At 43.9% G+C, this 14,063-nt stretch overlaps 1 protein-coding gene across 2 annotated transcripts in view; it reads right to left on the bottom strand.

Annotated features, from left to right (window-relative positions):
• EMC2 (ER membrane protein complex subunit 2) overlaps window positions 1–14,063 on the bottom strand; it is a 133,551-nt gene that overhangs the window by 96,833 nt on the left and 22,655 nt on the right. For both annotated transcript variants that reach the window (XM_077493175.1, XM_077493176.1), the window contains exon 3: window positions 707–820. In XM_077493175.1, the coding sequence (XP_077349301.1) occupies window positions 707–820 (114 nt within the window). The remainder of the gene's footprint in view (window positions 1–706; window positions 821–14,063) is intronic.

Below are 14,063 nucleotides of genomic sequence, written 5' to 3'. Positions count from 1 at the left end.
CTTGAAATATATCCCCTCATTTCCTATACCATTACTGTCCAGGGTGCTGCTGAAAGCTGAACTTTCAGACTCCTCTCTCCCTGGAGTTTAAACTGGATTTATTCCTTTGGTGAAATTATTATGTGTTAGTAACAGTGTCAATGGTCCTCCAGTGGATGCTACAAAAAAAAGAAAAAAAAAAAAAAAGAAAAAAAGACTCACTGAAGAGATGAGAACCAGGACGTCCAATCCACAGCCATAGACTTGGGTGTGACCAGGGCAAAAAAGAAAGCAAAATCTCCTCAATGGGGACACAGGTAGCAATCAAAATATGACAAATAATCCCCTCTCCAGTCTATACAAAATGTAATATCTTGGCTGGAGTTCCACTAAGTGGAAGATGAACTTGCAAATACATGAGTTGTCTATATAAAAACAAACGGAGACAAAGGCGGCAGGTTTCCATGATAGAAAAAAAAAAAAAAAAATAGGGAACTGTACATTTCATCATTTTTGCCAGCAGATGGAAAGATCCGCAGCCACAGAAAGTAATGAGAAACACAGTTTTTATTACAGAATGTAAAGCCCTGAGCCTCTCACAAGCACATATAAACTTCTCCCGACACCAATTGGAATGATAGGGTCTCGCTGGGGATATTACGGGGGAACAGGTGTTAGTAACGCCAGCCCCTCGCTGAACTGAAATTGATGTGTATAATAAACTTACTATCGTCTCCGAGTTTGGAAGCGTGCTCGTTTAGCAACTCTTCACCGACTTCAATGATGTGTTCACTGTTCCTGTAGTTCTCCTCCCGCCAAGTCTTCATTTTGTCACGCATTTCTGGAAAAGGTAATGTCAGATGTTGAGCATATTATATGGCAGCCTGGTCAAAATGAAGTACAAAAAAATAAATATAGTGCGATTTATAGATGTGCAGAGTTTTGTAAAACGTATCCTTAGATTATATAATTGTAAATAATCTCATGATAACACAAACGCATATGTCTAGAATAATTACACCCGAGACTGACACACATTACAATGTATCTATTACCTTTATATTGCAGTCTTTTAGGGTAAATATGCGTCTATAAAGCAGAGACGCCAGGCAAAATAGACAGGTGGAACACATATATAGGAGCTGCTTTACCTGTGACAAGATTTGTATTTCCATCCAGTCTGGAGCTTACACAGCTCTGCCATAGAGCACAGCCCTGTTTTGCACAAATCATATTGGCAACACCTAGGACATGCAGTTCTGGGCACGTTTTTTTTTGTTGTTTTTTTTAACTTTATGCAGGGTCAGTTTTCAGTGTGATTGTCAAAAGGTAGTTGCTCAGCGGCTCAGGAGCGATTCCGTTGTGATTCAGGGATGCGATTGTGAATATCTTTGTGTTCAGTGTAAATTTAATACTGCTGTGATTTCCAATCTGCCTTCATATGCTAGAAATGCAGCCCAGCCACTCCTCCACAGGCCCGCCTTCCAGCCACTCCTCCGCGAGCCCGCCTTCCAGCCACGCCCCCGCGAGCCCGCCTTCCAGCCACGCCCCCGCGAGCCCGCCTTCCAGCCACGCCCCCGCGAGCCCGCCCTCCAGCCACGCCCCCGCGAGCCCGCCTTCCAGCCACGCCCCCGCGAGCCCGCCTTGACCCCAATTCACATGTCAAATCGCAGCCTGACGCCAGCAACAGCACTGTCCCAATTGGTGCAACGCCAAATTTGTGGAACCGGACGGATTTCCAAAAAGTTGTTCCTGCACTACTTGTGTAGACTTTCGGGGGTGATTTTGATAGAAATCTGTGCAAGAACCTGGTCTTTCAAATCGCTCCTGAATTAGCACTGAAATGCTGGTTTGAAATGGTGCTGAACTCGATTTCAAAACTGCGTTCAGTGTGAACGAGGGCTTCCAGCCACTTCTACGCAAAAGTCATCTCAGAATGCTACTATATTCTTTGCTGTTAAAGTTTGGAATGCATCGCTCCAAACTCGCACAGGACCCCCTTTTTTTTAACCAGAACAAAATCGCACCGCAAGAGAGGAGAACGTCCTTCATAGAAAACCATGTATTTTCAGATGACATGCAAATCTATGCCTTCTGGATTGCATCTGATCCACATAAGATCCGCATCAGTGTGACCCAGGACTAAAGCTCCATTCACACCTGGGCATTCTGAGAATGCAGAACAATCGCTGTGATTCTGCCCAAAATCACAAAAAGCACTACAAAAAAAACGCAACACACAGGTTCAGATACCTTTTTTTTCAAAGTCTGTGGTTTTTACACGATTGTCATGGGATTTATTGTGGCAAATCACATGGCATGAAGCTTGTCATCCAAAAAGGAGCAGAAGCTTCTTTTGGGAGACAAATTTCACATAATTTGCTGTACGACAATCACAGCAAAAGGACACAGTATTTTAGGTGTCACTGAATATAATGGCACCTGAACCTGTGTTTTGTGAGTGTATTGCATTCTGAGATCACAAGCAAAATCGCAGCAAGTGTCGACAGAGCGCCCACCAAAGCTTGATTTGGCTGCTCAGCATGCGCTTGTACTGAGCATCCAAGCACTTCCATGAGAGAGGGTAACCTCAAGGGATAACTTTTTTTTTTCCCCTCATTGGAACCAGCGCCTCATTTGCTCGCTCAGCAGATGTGCTTCTGCTGAGTGTTAAGCGAGCCGACACTCCGAAAATTCCACCCCTGTGGCCGAGCAGAAAACCCAACTTTCTCTACTCACTCACCAATCTTGTCCCTCCCCCACAGCCTGTCATTGGATAACGAAAGGAGAAGCAGGACATGGATGAACTGCTTAGCATGCTTCTTGCATTGCAGCACACAATTGTCTCTTTCTCCCTCTCCTAATCTGTACTCTACTGTACAGAGATCGCAAAAGGATGAAACCATTCGAGTGGCCCAGAACCTTCTCTTCTGGGGTCCCCCGGCGGCTCTCGTGGCTTCTGCCCACATCAGATAACCCCCTGGGAGAAGTTCTCTCTAGGGGAATTACCTTGGGTGCGCGCTCCCGAGTCCAGCATTCGGTGTACATAGAGGCTGAATGCAGGACTAGGTCCCGCCCTCCAGCATCATTGAATTTGATTGACAGCAGCGGGAGCCACTGCCTGTGCTATCTATCCAATCAAGACCAAGGAGCCTGTCGAGAGCAAGATGGCATGTCCCTGTTGCCTGAATGAAGGGGTTCAGGTAAGTAGAATTGGGGGGGGGGGTTGGGGGGGGGGGGGGGGCTAAGGGGCCGGTGACTGTCAAAGGATGACATGATATAGGATGCATTAAGGTGAAAACACACAAACCATTACAACCCATTTAAAGGACATTTTATTTTATTTTTCTTGCCTCTGAATGCTGCTCTAAAATAAGAACCTAAATGCTACATTGTGCATGGACACATTGGCTGATATAAAGCTGCATTAAAATGAAAAATGCCTCTAAAAGTGGCTTTTTTATGCCCATGTGCATGAGGTTATGTTATCTGGAATAGCTCCTCAAATAGAAGTTTATTTATAGACAATATATCTATGAATGGGACAGCACCTAAGGCTTCATACAGAATCCCCTGAAAGATGGAACCTCATTGACAAAGCAAAAAAAGCATCCACATGAGAATCATCATTTTTTTGCTTAGAATAAAGATCACGATTCCCGCAGTGTAACATCACCTTTCACATTATACAAAAAAAAAAATGGGCTAACTTTACTGTCAAGTTTTTATTTTTTTTTATTCCTTAAAGTGTATTTTTTCCCCAAAAATTGCATTTGAAACACCGCTGTGTAAATTTAGTGTGACATAAAATATTGCATCAACCACCATTTTTTTTCTCTAGGGTCTCAGATAAAGAATATATATATTGGGAGTTCCAAGTAATTTTCTAGCAAAAAATAATGATTTTAACTTGAAACCAACAAGTGTCAGAAAAAGGTTTAGTCTAAGTAGTTAAACTTCCTTCACAGACAGAAGTCCGTTCCTTTGATCTAAAGAACAAAATGTTACAATGTTTATAGTCAGCTCAGCTGCTAAGCAATGTTGTGAAATTTGGCAGACTGCCTGTTTGTTTGTTTTTTTTTTGTTTTTTTTTTTGAGCATTAAGCCGGCCGCTGTCAGAAAAAATAAATAAATAAATAAATCTGAGAACTCTGCATAGAATCGGGAAAATGCTTTGTTAAGATCGCGAGGGAGAAAGAATTCTTAATGATTAATCGTGCCGCTCTAATGCAGAGTGTCAATGACCAGCGAGAGTCGGAGCCAGCCCCTCCCACACCCTCCACGGTCTAGCGCTCCAGTGAGTACTGGCAAGGGGGAGAGCCACTGACAGTCACGGCCCTCTGCTCAGATCGGAGGGGAGAATTGAAGGATCAGTGGTGTTTGATCACTCAGTTTTCACTACAGAAACGGCAGGGAATAGATGGAGCAATCGGATCGATGCTTTATCCACCCAAGTATAAATGTTTATTATTTTTCAAATCCCAAACTTATTTTTTTTTTATTTATTTTTTTAAATATATAGCAGCCTACCAGTCCTTAGATGTAGTGCCTGTATTAATTCCACTTTTTAGCAAGTTCAGAAAATACCCGTTGATCTTGTCAGAAATGCCGCCACCTTGTGCCTTCCTGTGAAGGGAAAAGAAAGCACAAGCATCCCCATCTTTCTTGTGTAAACTTCCAATTCCCATGAATCCACCATGTAATGGAGATAAACAAAGGCAGGCAGGTTTGAAGTCCAGCCTGTGTGACAATCATGGCTGCCCCCATAGATACAGCAGAGGGAAAAGCGTATATATGAAGAGACAGGAAGTGTGTTATTTGCATATTTACCAGGTGAAAATAAGGCTGCTTTCACACTGAAACACCGGTCGTTAGCGGTAAAGTGGCACTCGTTTTAGCAGCGCTTTTTGGCCACTAGCGGGGCGCTTTTAACCCCAAAGAACCCATTTATTGCAATGGGCATGGGGCATTTTAGGAGTGCTGTATACAGTACTCCCAAACCACCTCAAAGATGCTGCTTGCAGGACTTTTTCTAACGTCCCGCAAGTGCACCGGCCGGGTGTGAAAGCACCCATTGCAATGAATGGGAGGCCATTTACAGGCACCATTTTTAGCGCTAAAACTCCTGAAAACTGCCTAATGTTAAAAGGGTCTAAAAAGGAAAAAAAAAAAAAAAAAAACACACATCCAAGGACTGGTGAGCTACAGTATATTCCATTTTTGTTTTTGGGTATGGAGCATGTCAGACCTCAAGAGAACTCGTACGCCATAGTACAAATCCGCAATGCGCTGAAAGCTCAGGGACTGTGAACCTTTGCGGAGCAGCAAAGTAAAAAAAAAGGCACGTTTATTAATCTATATGAAGCTGGACTACATTCCAGTAATAAATTAGAAGAGTTTGAGCCTTAAGGCCCTTTGCTTCCTTGCTGAACAGAAAGCTGAGATGAACACACAAACCCGATTTCTTCCATGAAATCAATGGAAACATCTTGTGAAAAAGCCACAAAAGGATAAAAAGAATTCATTGCACGTTGCAGAGCACGATGAAAGGCGAGATTAGCGAGACACCGAGAATCCATCTAAAATATGAGCGAGTAGAGAGAAAATGATTTTCCATGTGTACACAGAACATCAGACTAACAACCCCGACAAGGGCTTCACTTGCCAGGAGCAATCTCATATCTCTCATAAAGCTGTCAGTGTTTTTACATGGAGTTTTTAAACCTGACCAAAAACCACTCTTGGGTAGTATTTCCTACAAAGCCGGCTAAGAACAAGCACTTCTTCACATACAGACCCCTGGAAATTATAACCGAGAAGTCTAAGTATCAGTGAGCGTCAATACATCTGAAAATCTGGCAAGGGTCAAAGGCATCGAAAACACGATGAGCGGCCAACTTTCCCTACCTACCGATAACTTGGCGCTCACGGACATCCCCACACCAGTGTAAACTATGGCAGGAGGAGGATATGCCATCACGTGGCTGGGTTCACTTCTAACATTTGTCACCCAAATGTGGAATTAGCCATTCTGCTAATTCCGGAAAACAGACTTTTATAAGTATTATTTCTCCCAGGAATAGCTAGAGAGAAAAAAATATTCTAACACATAGCTCTCTGACACTTTATACTAGTCAGTGGACTTTACATGGGGTGTTTGTCTTCTGAAACATCTGCACCGGACAAGTTAGGAAGAGGTGTTAGCTGAAAGTTTTATAATATAAAAGAGTATAATGAGTCTTTTTAAAAAATACACTTGGACCACTTCTACAAAATGTAGAATACCATCAAAAAAAAAAAAAAAAAAAAAAAAAAAGCAGCTTAGCTTAAAGAAGAGCTCTTAGGCCTGTTTCACACAGGCTTCGTTTTCTATAAGAGCAGTGGGTAGAGAAAGCTTTGACAAAGCATTTGTAGAGCTTTCAGCCAACTTTGTTGAAGCTTTTAAAGCCCCCCTTCAGCTCCAGTTTGTAAATGCTGAACAGATCTTAATGTGAGTGCTGATTGTCACTTTAAACAAGCTGCTAGCAGGCTTCAGCTTTACTTAAAACTTGTTGAAAGCCAGCTGAAGCCTGCTAGCAGTTTATTTAAAGTGACAATCAGATCTCACATAAAATCTGTGTATAACATTTCCAAATTGAAGTTGAAGGATTGCTGAAAGTTATGTTTGTATATAAGCTGAAGCCCATGTGAAACCAGCCTTACTTCAATTTTTTTTTTGTCTTCTGACCCCCATAAGACAAATGCTTTGTCCCATGATGCTACCTGCTTTATAAAACTAGCTAGGCTTACAAAGCACATAGCATCATCATGATACAAAACACTACAAAAAACAAAAAGGTTCTTCAGTCATATATATATTAAAAAAAAAAAAAATCTAACTGTAGCTTCTGATTTTTAATAACGAGACACTCATCTGTCCCAGGATCCAGCAGGGTCCTCAACCAGCTGGTTTCGTCACCAAGCTTCGGTCTCCGGTTTTCTTTTCGAAAAAGCCAACTTGTCAAAATCTCCATCTACGTCACTTCCGGTGACTCTCCAGCTGCAGATTTCAATGAGTTGGCTCTATTGGCCATGCAAAAGCATGCACCCAACAGAATAACAGAAACCCCCAGCAGCTGTTGGAGAATGAGTTTTCAAAAAAGGTCAGCGATGTACCTTGCGCATGTGCACTGTGGTGATTGGTAAATCTGAGGAAAACTCGTCAAGTTCTCCAGCAGCTGCCGGTAGTTTCTGTTATTCTATCGGGTGTAGGCATGCGCATTTCCAGTAGAGTCAACTCATTGAAATCTGCTGCTGGGGAGTCACCTGAAGTGACCTACTCGGAAATTTTGACGAGTTGGCCATTTTGACAGAACACCAGCACGCCAACTGTGGGCAAAAGGCAGTGACTGCTTGCAGCTTCACAGCCAGCTGCTCACTGCCAATGCGCAAGCTGCTCTATCCGATTGGTCCCGCAGATTTCTGAGATCTGTGACATGTCCTAGAAGGCTGCAGGGGGAGGGGAGGGTGTCAAACTTCCAGTCAGATCGCCGACGCAATTAGACCAGAAGTGGGGGAGTAGGTACCTGTCAAAAACAGGTACCCACTAACCCCTCCCCCCCTTCAAAAAGTGCCAAAACTGGGGGTGCGAGAGGAAGGGCAAAACGTTGCCTTTTGGGTGAAGTTCCACTATAAGTAAGGCCTATTTCACACAGGCTTCAGCTTTTCAATGAGCAAAGCTTTTAGCAAGCTTCAAGAATGTTTTCTCCTAAGCTTTTAAAGAAATTGAACTGCATTTCCACTCCTCCTCTTGCGGCTGTCTGACAACGTAGCTAGCAAGGAGATTACTTATTTGTTAAAGAGGGAGTCCACTGGAAAAAATTATTAAAAGCCAGCAGCTATAAATACTACAGCTGCTGACTTTTTTTTTTTCAACTTAAAGTTTTATTGAAGTTTTTTCTTAAGATACAATGTGTACAGGATGTATCAAAACACAAAAAAAAAAGAGCAATTACACACAATTACAGTGATAAACACGCAGGTTGTTAAAGAATATATAAGTATCAAAACCATGTTGCGCTACAACTGTTAACGTGCTTCTCAACAAAAAAAAAATCCAATCTAGAATAGCAACATCGTAAGCTTCGATGGAAGGAATAGGTAGCTATCATTGTGGATCTTACAATGAGTTGTGTTTGTCATACATACAACATTAAATAATGCCTGTGTTCGTCATTAAACTTATAGAATAAAACAATAAAAGTACAATATAAACCAGAAAACAGGACCGACCACTGGGTTGGACTGAGATCAAGGTCATGTGAGTTGCGTACTCCGCGGATCTTTAATCCACGGGTCCCAGTCCCTGAGAAACCTAGTCGTGGTAAGGTGTGCTTTAGAGAAGCTGTGTTCCATAATAAAGTTGGCGTTCAAGATTGTCAGTACGTCTTGGAGATCCGGTGGGTCAGGGCTTTTCCATTTGCGAGCAATCGCCAGTCTTGCTGCAATTAGAACGTGGGTGGACACTGTGTGGGACTTCTTGGGCCAAGATGGGATTGATAATCCAAGAAGGAGATCCAAAGGAGAAAGAGGTAAAGTGTTACAGACAAGTGATTGAAGAACAGCTTGGATTTGGGACCAAAAAACTCTGAGAGAGGGACATTCCCACCATATATGATAACAGGATCCTATGGATCCACATCCCCTCCAACAGAGAGGCGATGTATTCGGGAACATCCTAGCAAGCCTGTTGGGTGTATAGTACCAATGATGGAAGAGTTTTTGTAGTGACTCCCAATGCGTGGAACTTCTTGAAAGTTTAGCAGGCAACAACAAGGCGTGGTACCATGCATCTGTAGATGGGCTTGACGGAGCGTGTGCAGCCCATCGGAGGATCAGCGGCTGGATTGTGTCTTTTGAGGGTCGAGATAATTCTTTGTAGAAATACGAGATGCCCTTACGGATGTGGTTCTTCAGATTGAAATATGCGAGCGTATTGCGTAAAGTCCCATATTGGTCCGACCAATCAATTTTGTCGAATAGAGATCTGATCCTCAGGTACATGTAGAAAGATTTAGGAGAGATGTTGAATGAGATTTGTAATGAAGCGAAAGATTTCAGTTGTGAACCAGAGAATAACTTTCCGAGATCAGAGATACCTGCCTCAATCCACGGTTGAAGTGGAAGATCAGGGAGGACTAGTTTGAGCGATTGGGTAGGTATAAAAGGCAGCATAGAGTGGGGTATGCCTCCGGACAGTTGAGGCAAAGAGGTCCAGACTCTCAGAGAGGCAGAAATAGTGCTTAGAGGGTAATGCCGTATTCCGGGTGTTAGAAGCGAGGCAGCTAGAATTAATTTAGGTTCGGCAGGAAGCATTGCTGCTTCTATCTGGGCCCAGTTGGAAGGGGTGGACCTGTCCCACCAAAGTTTAAGTTGGTCTAAAAGGACTGCCTTATAATAAAGGACGACGTTTGGGGTACCTAGACCTCCCAAACTTGTTGAGGCCATCAGGTTTTGCTGCTTGATCCTAGGCTTTTTGTGTTGCCAGATGAAAGCATGGAAAAGGGATTGAAGAGACTTCAGATGTGTCGGAAGGAATGGTACCGGTAAAGTTCGAAAGGTATATAAAACATGTGGTAGCATAAACATTTTTGACCAGAGCAATTCTACCAGCCCATGATACAAATGGTTGGTTCAGTTCTTGTGATAGTTTATGAAGCTTCTCTACGAGGGCTGAAAAATTAGTTTGCAGAAGAAGTTTGCTAGAGGCTGTCAGATGGATTCCTAAATAGGTCAAAGTGTTGTTTTTGGACCAGGAAAAGGGAGAAGAATCAGATATTCGTTGAATAGTCGGTTTATCTATGCCTAATGCTAACATTAAGGATTTATTGTGATTCACTTTATATAAAGATATTGCACTGAATCGATCTAGAGTTTGGGTCACAGCAGACAGTGAGCGATGTGGGTCGGAGAGCGATATGATCACGTCATCCGCATATAAGCCTATTTTATGTTCTATTGAGCCTATAGTGATGCCTGAGATTTCGGGATCAGATCGGATGTGTTGGGCTAAAGGCTCCATAATCATGGCGAAAATCAGGGGTGAAAGAGGACACCCCTGCCGCGTGCCGTTAGTAATATAAAAGGGATCCGATAGGACTCCCGATGTCCATACTCTTGCGCTAGGGTTTGTGTAGAGACATAGAATGGCGCGCAGGAGCGTGCCAGATATACCAAATTTTTGTAGGACAGCTTCTAAATATTTCCAATGTACCCTATCAAACGCCTTCTCTGCGTCTAGAGAGAGAAGCAGAGAAGGCGTTTTGGAGTGTTCTGCCCACTGGATAATATCTATAAAGCGGCGAGTGCCATCTGAGGTCTGCCTGCCAGGGATGAAGCCCACCTGATCAATGTGGATCAGCTGGGTCATCACCGTAGATATTCGGAGAGCTAGTAGCTTAGCATAGATCTTAGTGTCCGTGTTCAATAGCGATATGGGTCTGAAATTCCCTGGCGAATCTGCGGGTTTACCTGGTTTGGGTAAGGTTACAATGAGGGCTTCTAGGCATTCCTTCGGCATTGTTCCCGAGGATGCGTACTGATTGAATGTAGTGCATAGGTGGGGGGCAAGGATGTCAGAAAACTGGAGTTAGTACTTACCGGTAACTCCTTTTCCGGTGGTCTTCCAGGACAGCCCTTGAGAGATGGAGCTCCTCCCATCGACACAGGAAACACATTGCCACAGTTCAAAAGGCGGTCCCTCAGGTCCCTGGTCAGTCATTCACCAAGAACCGAAGGATGGAACTGAAAAACATATAAACCATAACAGGTAATAACATTAGTACATCACTATAATCAAATAAAGGGTGGGATCGTGCTGTCCTGGAAGACCACCGGAAAAGGAGTTACCGGTAAGTACTAACTCCAGTTTTCCCAAGTGTTCTTCCAGGACAGCCCTTGAGAGGATCCCCAAGTACTTACCAGATTAGGGGGGGACCACGGCCTGGAGGACTTTCCTCCCAAAGGCCTGATCCTGACTAGACATTAAGTCCAGTCGGTAATGCCTTGTAAAGGTGGAAAAGCTTGACCATGTGGCTGCTTTACATACCTGCTCCGGGGTGGCACCAGCTCTTTCTGCCCAGGATGCAGACAACGCTCTTGTGGAGTGAGCTTTAACACCCTCAGGAGGATCTCTATTCAAGGCCTTATACCCCTCTGCTATAGCTAGCCTAATCCATCTAGCTATGGTTACTTTTGAAGCTTTCTGTCCCCTACGCTGTCCGGAAAAAAGGACAAAAAGGGAGTCTGAGATTCTGAATGGATTTGTTATTTTAAGATATTCTAGAATACACCTCCTCACATCCAATAAATGAAAACGTTCCTCTTTCTCATTTGCTGCATTTTGACAAAATGAAGGGAGGACAATATCTTGGGACCTATGGAAGCTAGATGCTACCTTTGGTAAGAACCCAGGGTCTGTCTTTAGTATGACTCTGTCTTCTAGGATCTGTAGGAATGGTTCCCTGATGGAAAGGGCTTGGATTTCACTGACCCTACGGGCTGAAGTGATTGCCACCAGGAGAACTGTCTTAAATGTAATAAGCCTTAGGGAGGCCTCTGAGATAGGCTCAAAGGGTGACCCCAAGAAAGCTTTTAGTACAACTGCTAAATCCCAGGATGGGACTTTGGTGATTCTGACTGGCTTACGTCTAGCGACTGCCTTAGAGAATCTAGCGACAAAAGGATTTTCCTGTAAGCGTTCATCTAAGTACACACTTAAGGCAGCTATCTGTACCTTAATAGTACTTAGGGTTAAACCCTTGTTTACACCTTCCTGTAAAAACTGTAGAATATTAGCCGTATTTATGTCACGGCTATTCAGCCAGCTATTAAATTTTTTCCAGACTTTTTTGTAAATAGCCCTCGTGACTGGTTTGCGACTCTGTAGTAAGGTCGCAATTACCTCATCTGACAGGCCCTTACTCCTTAAGATTTCCTCTTCAGTAACCACGCTGAAAGCTTCAGTGTGGCGACCTGTGGATGGTAAAGAGGTCCCTGTGACAGGAGGTCCTGTCTGTAGGGAAGTCTCAGAGGCGGACAATCTGTCAATTGTAGCAACGTTGTGAACCACGGTCTCCTGGGCCAAAAAGGTGCTACTAGAATCAAACAGGTTTTCTCCTTGAGGAATCTTGCTAGGACCCTCGGAATGAGATGAAGAGGGGGAAATGCATACGACAGACTGAAAGTCCATGGAGTTTGCAAGGCATCTACCGCCAGGGGCTGATCTCCTGGGTTTAGCGAGAAAAAATTGGGAACCTTTGCATTCTTTTTGCTCGCAAAAAGGTCTACCTCTGGTTCTCCCCAGTGAGTTGTTATGAGATTGAATGCCTCTGGGTGTAAGGACCATTCTTGGTTCGAAATCTTTTGTCGACTCAAGAAGTCCGCCTTGTTGTTCAGCTCCCCTTTCAGGTGAACTGCAGAAATGGATTCCAGATTGGCTTCTGCCCACTGGAGAATGCGTCTGGCTACCAACATCAAACGAGGACTTCTGGTACCTCCTTGTTTGTTTATGTATGCTACAGCCGTCGTATTGTCTGAAGGGACTTGTAGATGGTGACCCTGTATTGTGGGGTGAAAAGCTAGAACAGCTCTCAGGATTGCTGTTAGCTCTTTCCAATTGGAAGAAAAACATTTCTCCTCCGGGGTCCACTTGTCCTGGACCCAGCTTGAGCCGAGGTGGGCTCCCCAGCCCCAACTGCTCGCATCCGTTGTTAGTGTTGAAGTGATAGGAAGGACCCAATGAAGCCCTTTGTTTAGGTTCTCCCTGTCCTTCCACCACCAGAGGGAGCGTTTTATCTTTGAGGGGATCGATACCTCCTCCTCCAGATCTCTGCCTTTTAATTGTTCTAACAGAAAACCCTGAAGGTCTCTTTGGTGGAACCTGGCCCATTGTACGGCTGGAATGGCTGCCGTCATAAGACCTAAGACCGACATTACTTCCCTCACCGTACATTTGTGGCTGCATTGAAGAAAAGATATTCTCTGCCACAGATTCAAAATCTTTTCTTCCGGCAGTATAATTTTCTGATCTACAGACTTGATCCAGTAACCCAGATACAGGATCTCCTGTGTTGGGGTTGTCTTGGATTTCTCCTGACTGACAATCCACCCTAATCGACTCAGGCTGAGTTGAGTCAATTCCAGATCCTGAGAAAGACGACTCTCCGAGTGTGCTGTTAGGAGCAGATCGTCTAGATAGGGGATAATTGAGACTGATTGAAGCCTCAGTGGAACTAAAGCCTCTCCGAGAACCTTGGTAAAGATTCTTGGGGAGGATGATAGACCGAAGGGAAGTGCTCTGCACTGAAAGTGGTAAACCTTTGTGTCTATCTGCACTGCCATCCGAAGGAATTTCTGGCATTCCTCCCTTATTGGAATATGCAGATAAGCGTCCCTTAGATCCAGGGTTGCCATAAATATCTCTTTCTGCAGGAGATTCTTTATGGAATAAATGGACTCCATCCGAAATCTCTTGTAACGGATGGAGCGATTCAGTGGTCGGAGGTTCATAATTAGTCTGAATCTCCCTGACGGCTTTCTTACCACAAAAATGTGCGAGTAAAAACCGTCTCCTTGTTCCTGAATAGGGACTGGTGTCAATACCTCTTGATCCACCATTTCCCCTATCAGTAAAGGTAAGGCCCTGGCCTTTTCTGAGTGACTTGGAAGCTTTGTCACCAGAAACTTGGAAGGAGGGTTGCTGTGAAATTCCAGCGCATGACCCCTTTTTATTATATTTAAGACAAACTCGTTCGAGGTTGTCTTTTCCCATTGTGGAAGAAATTTGCTTAATCTTCCTCCCACAGGAACCCTGACGTCACTGGGGTTTGGGATCCTGATTGGGCGGCTAAACAGTATGCCCCCTTTTCCTTTCCCTTTATGTCCTGACCAATGTTTTTTGGGGGTTGAACTCTTCTCTGATTTAGAGGGTTCCTTAAAGGGACGAAAACATTTTCTTTGAAAATTTTTCTTTTTTGCGGGAAAGGTTTTTTCTTTTTATCCGCCGTCCTTTCTAAGGCGGAGTCTAATTCAGGCCCGAAGACTAA

Source organism: Lithobates pipiens, unplaced genomic scaffold (genome assembly GCF_037356315.1).
Source record: "Lithobates pipiens isolate NorthernLeopardFrog02 unplaced genomic scaffold, aLitPip1_a1.2 Scaffold_19, whole genome shotgun sequence".
Classification (NCBI taxonomy): Eukaryota; Metazoa; Chordata; class Amphibia; order Anura; family Ranidae; genus Lithobates; species Lithobates pipiens.
Note: the sequence above shows the minus strand (reverse complement) of the source record. Positions and strands in the feature narration are given on the sequence as shown.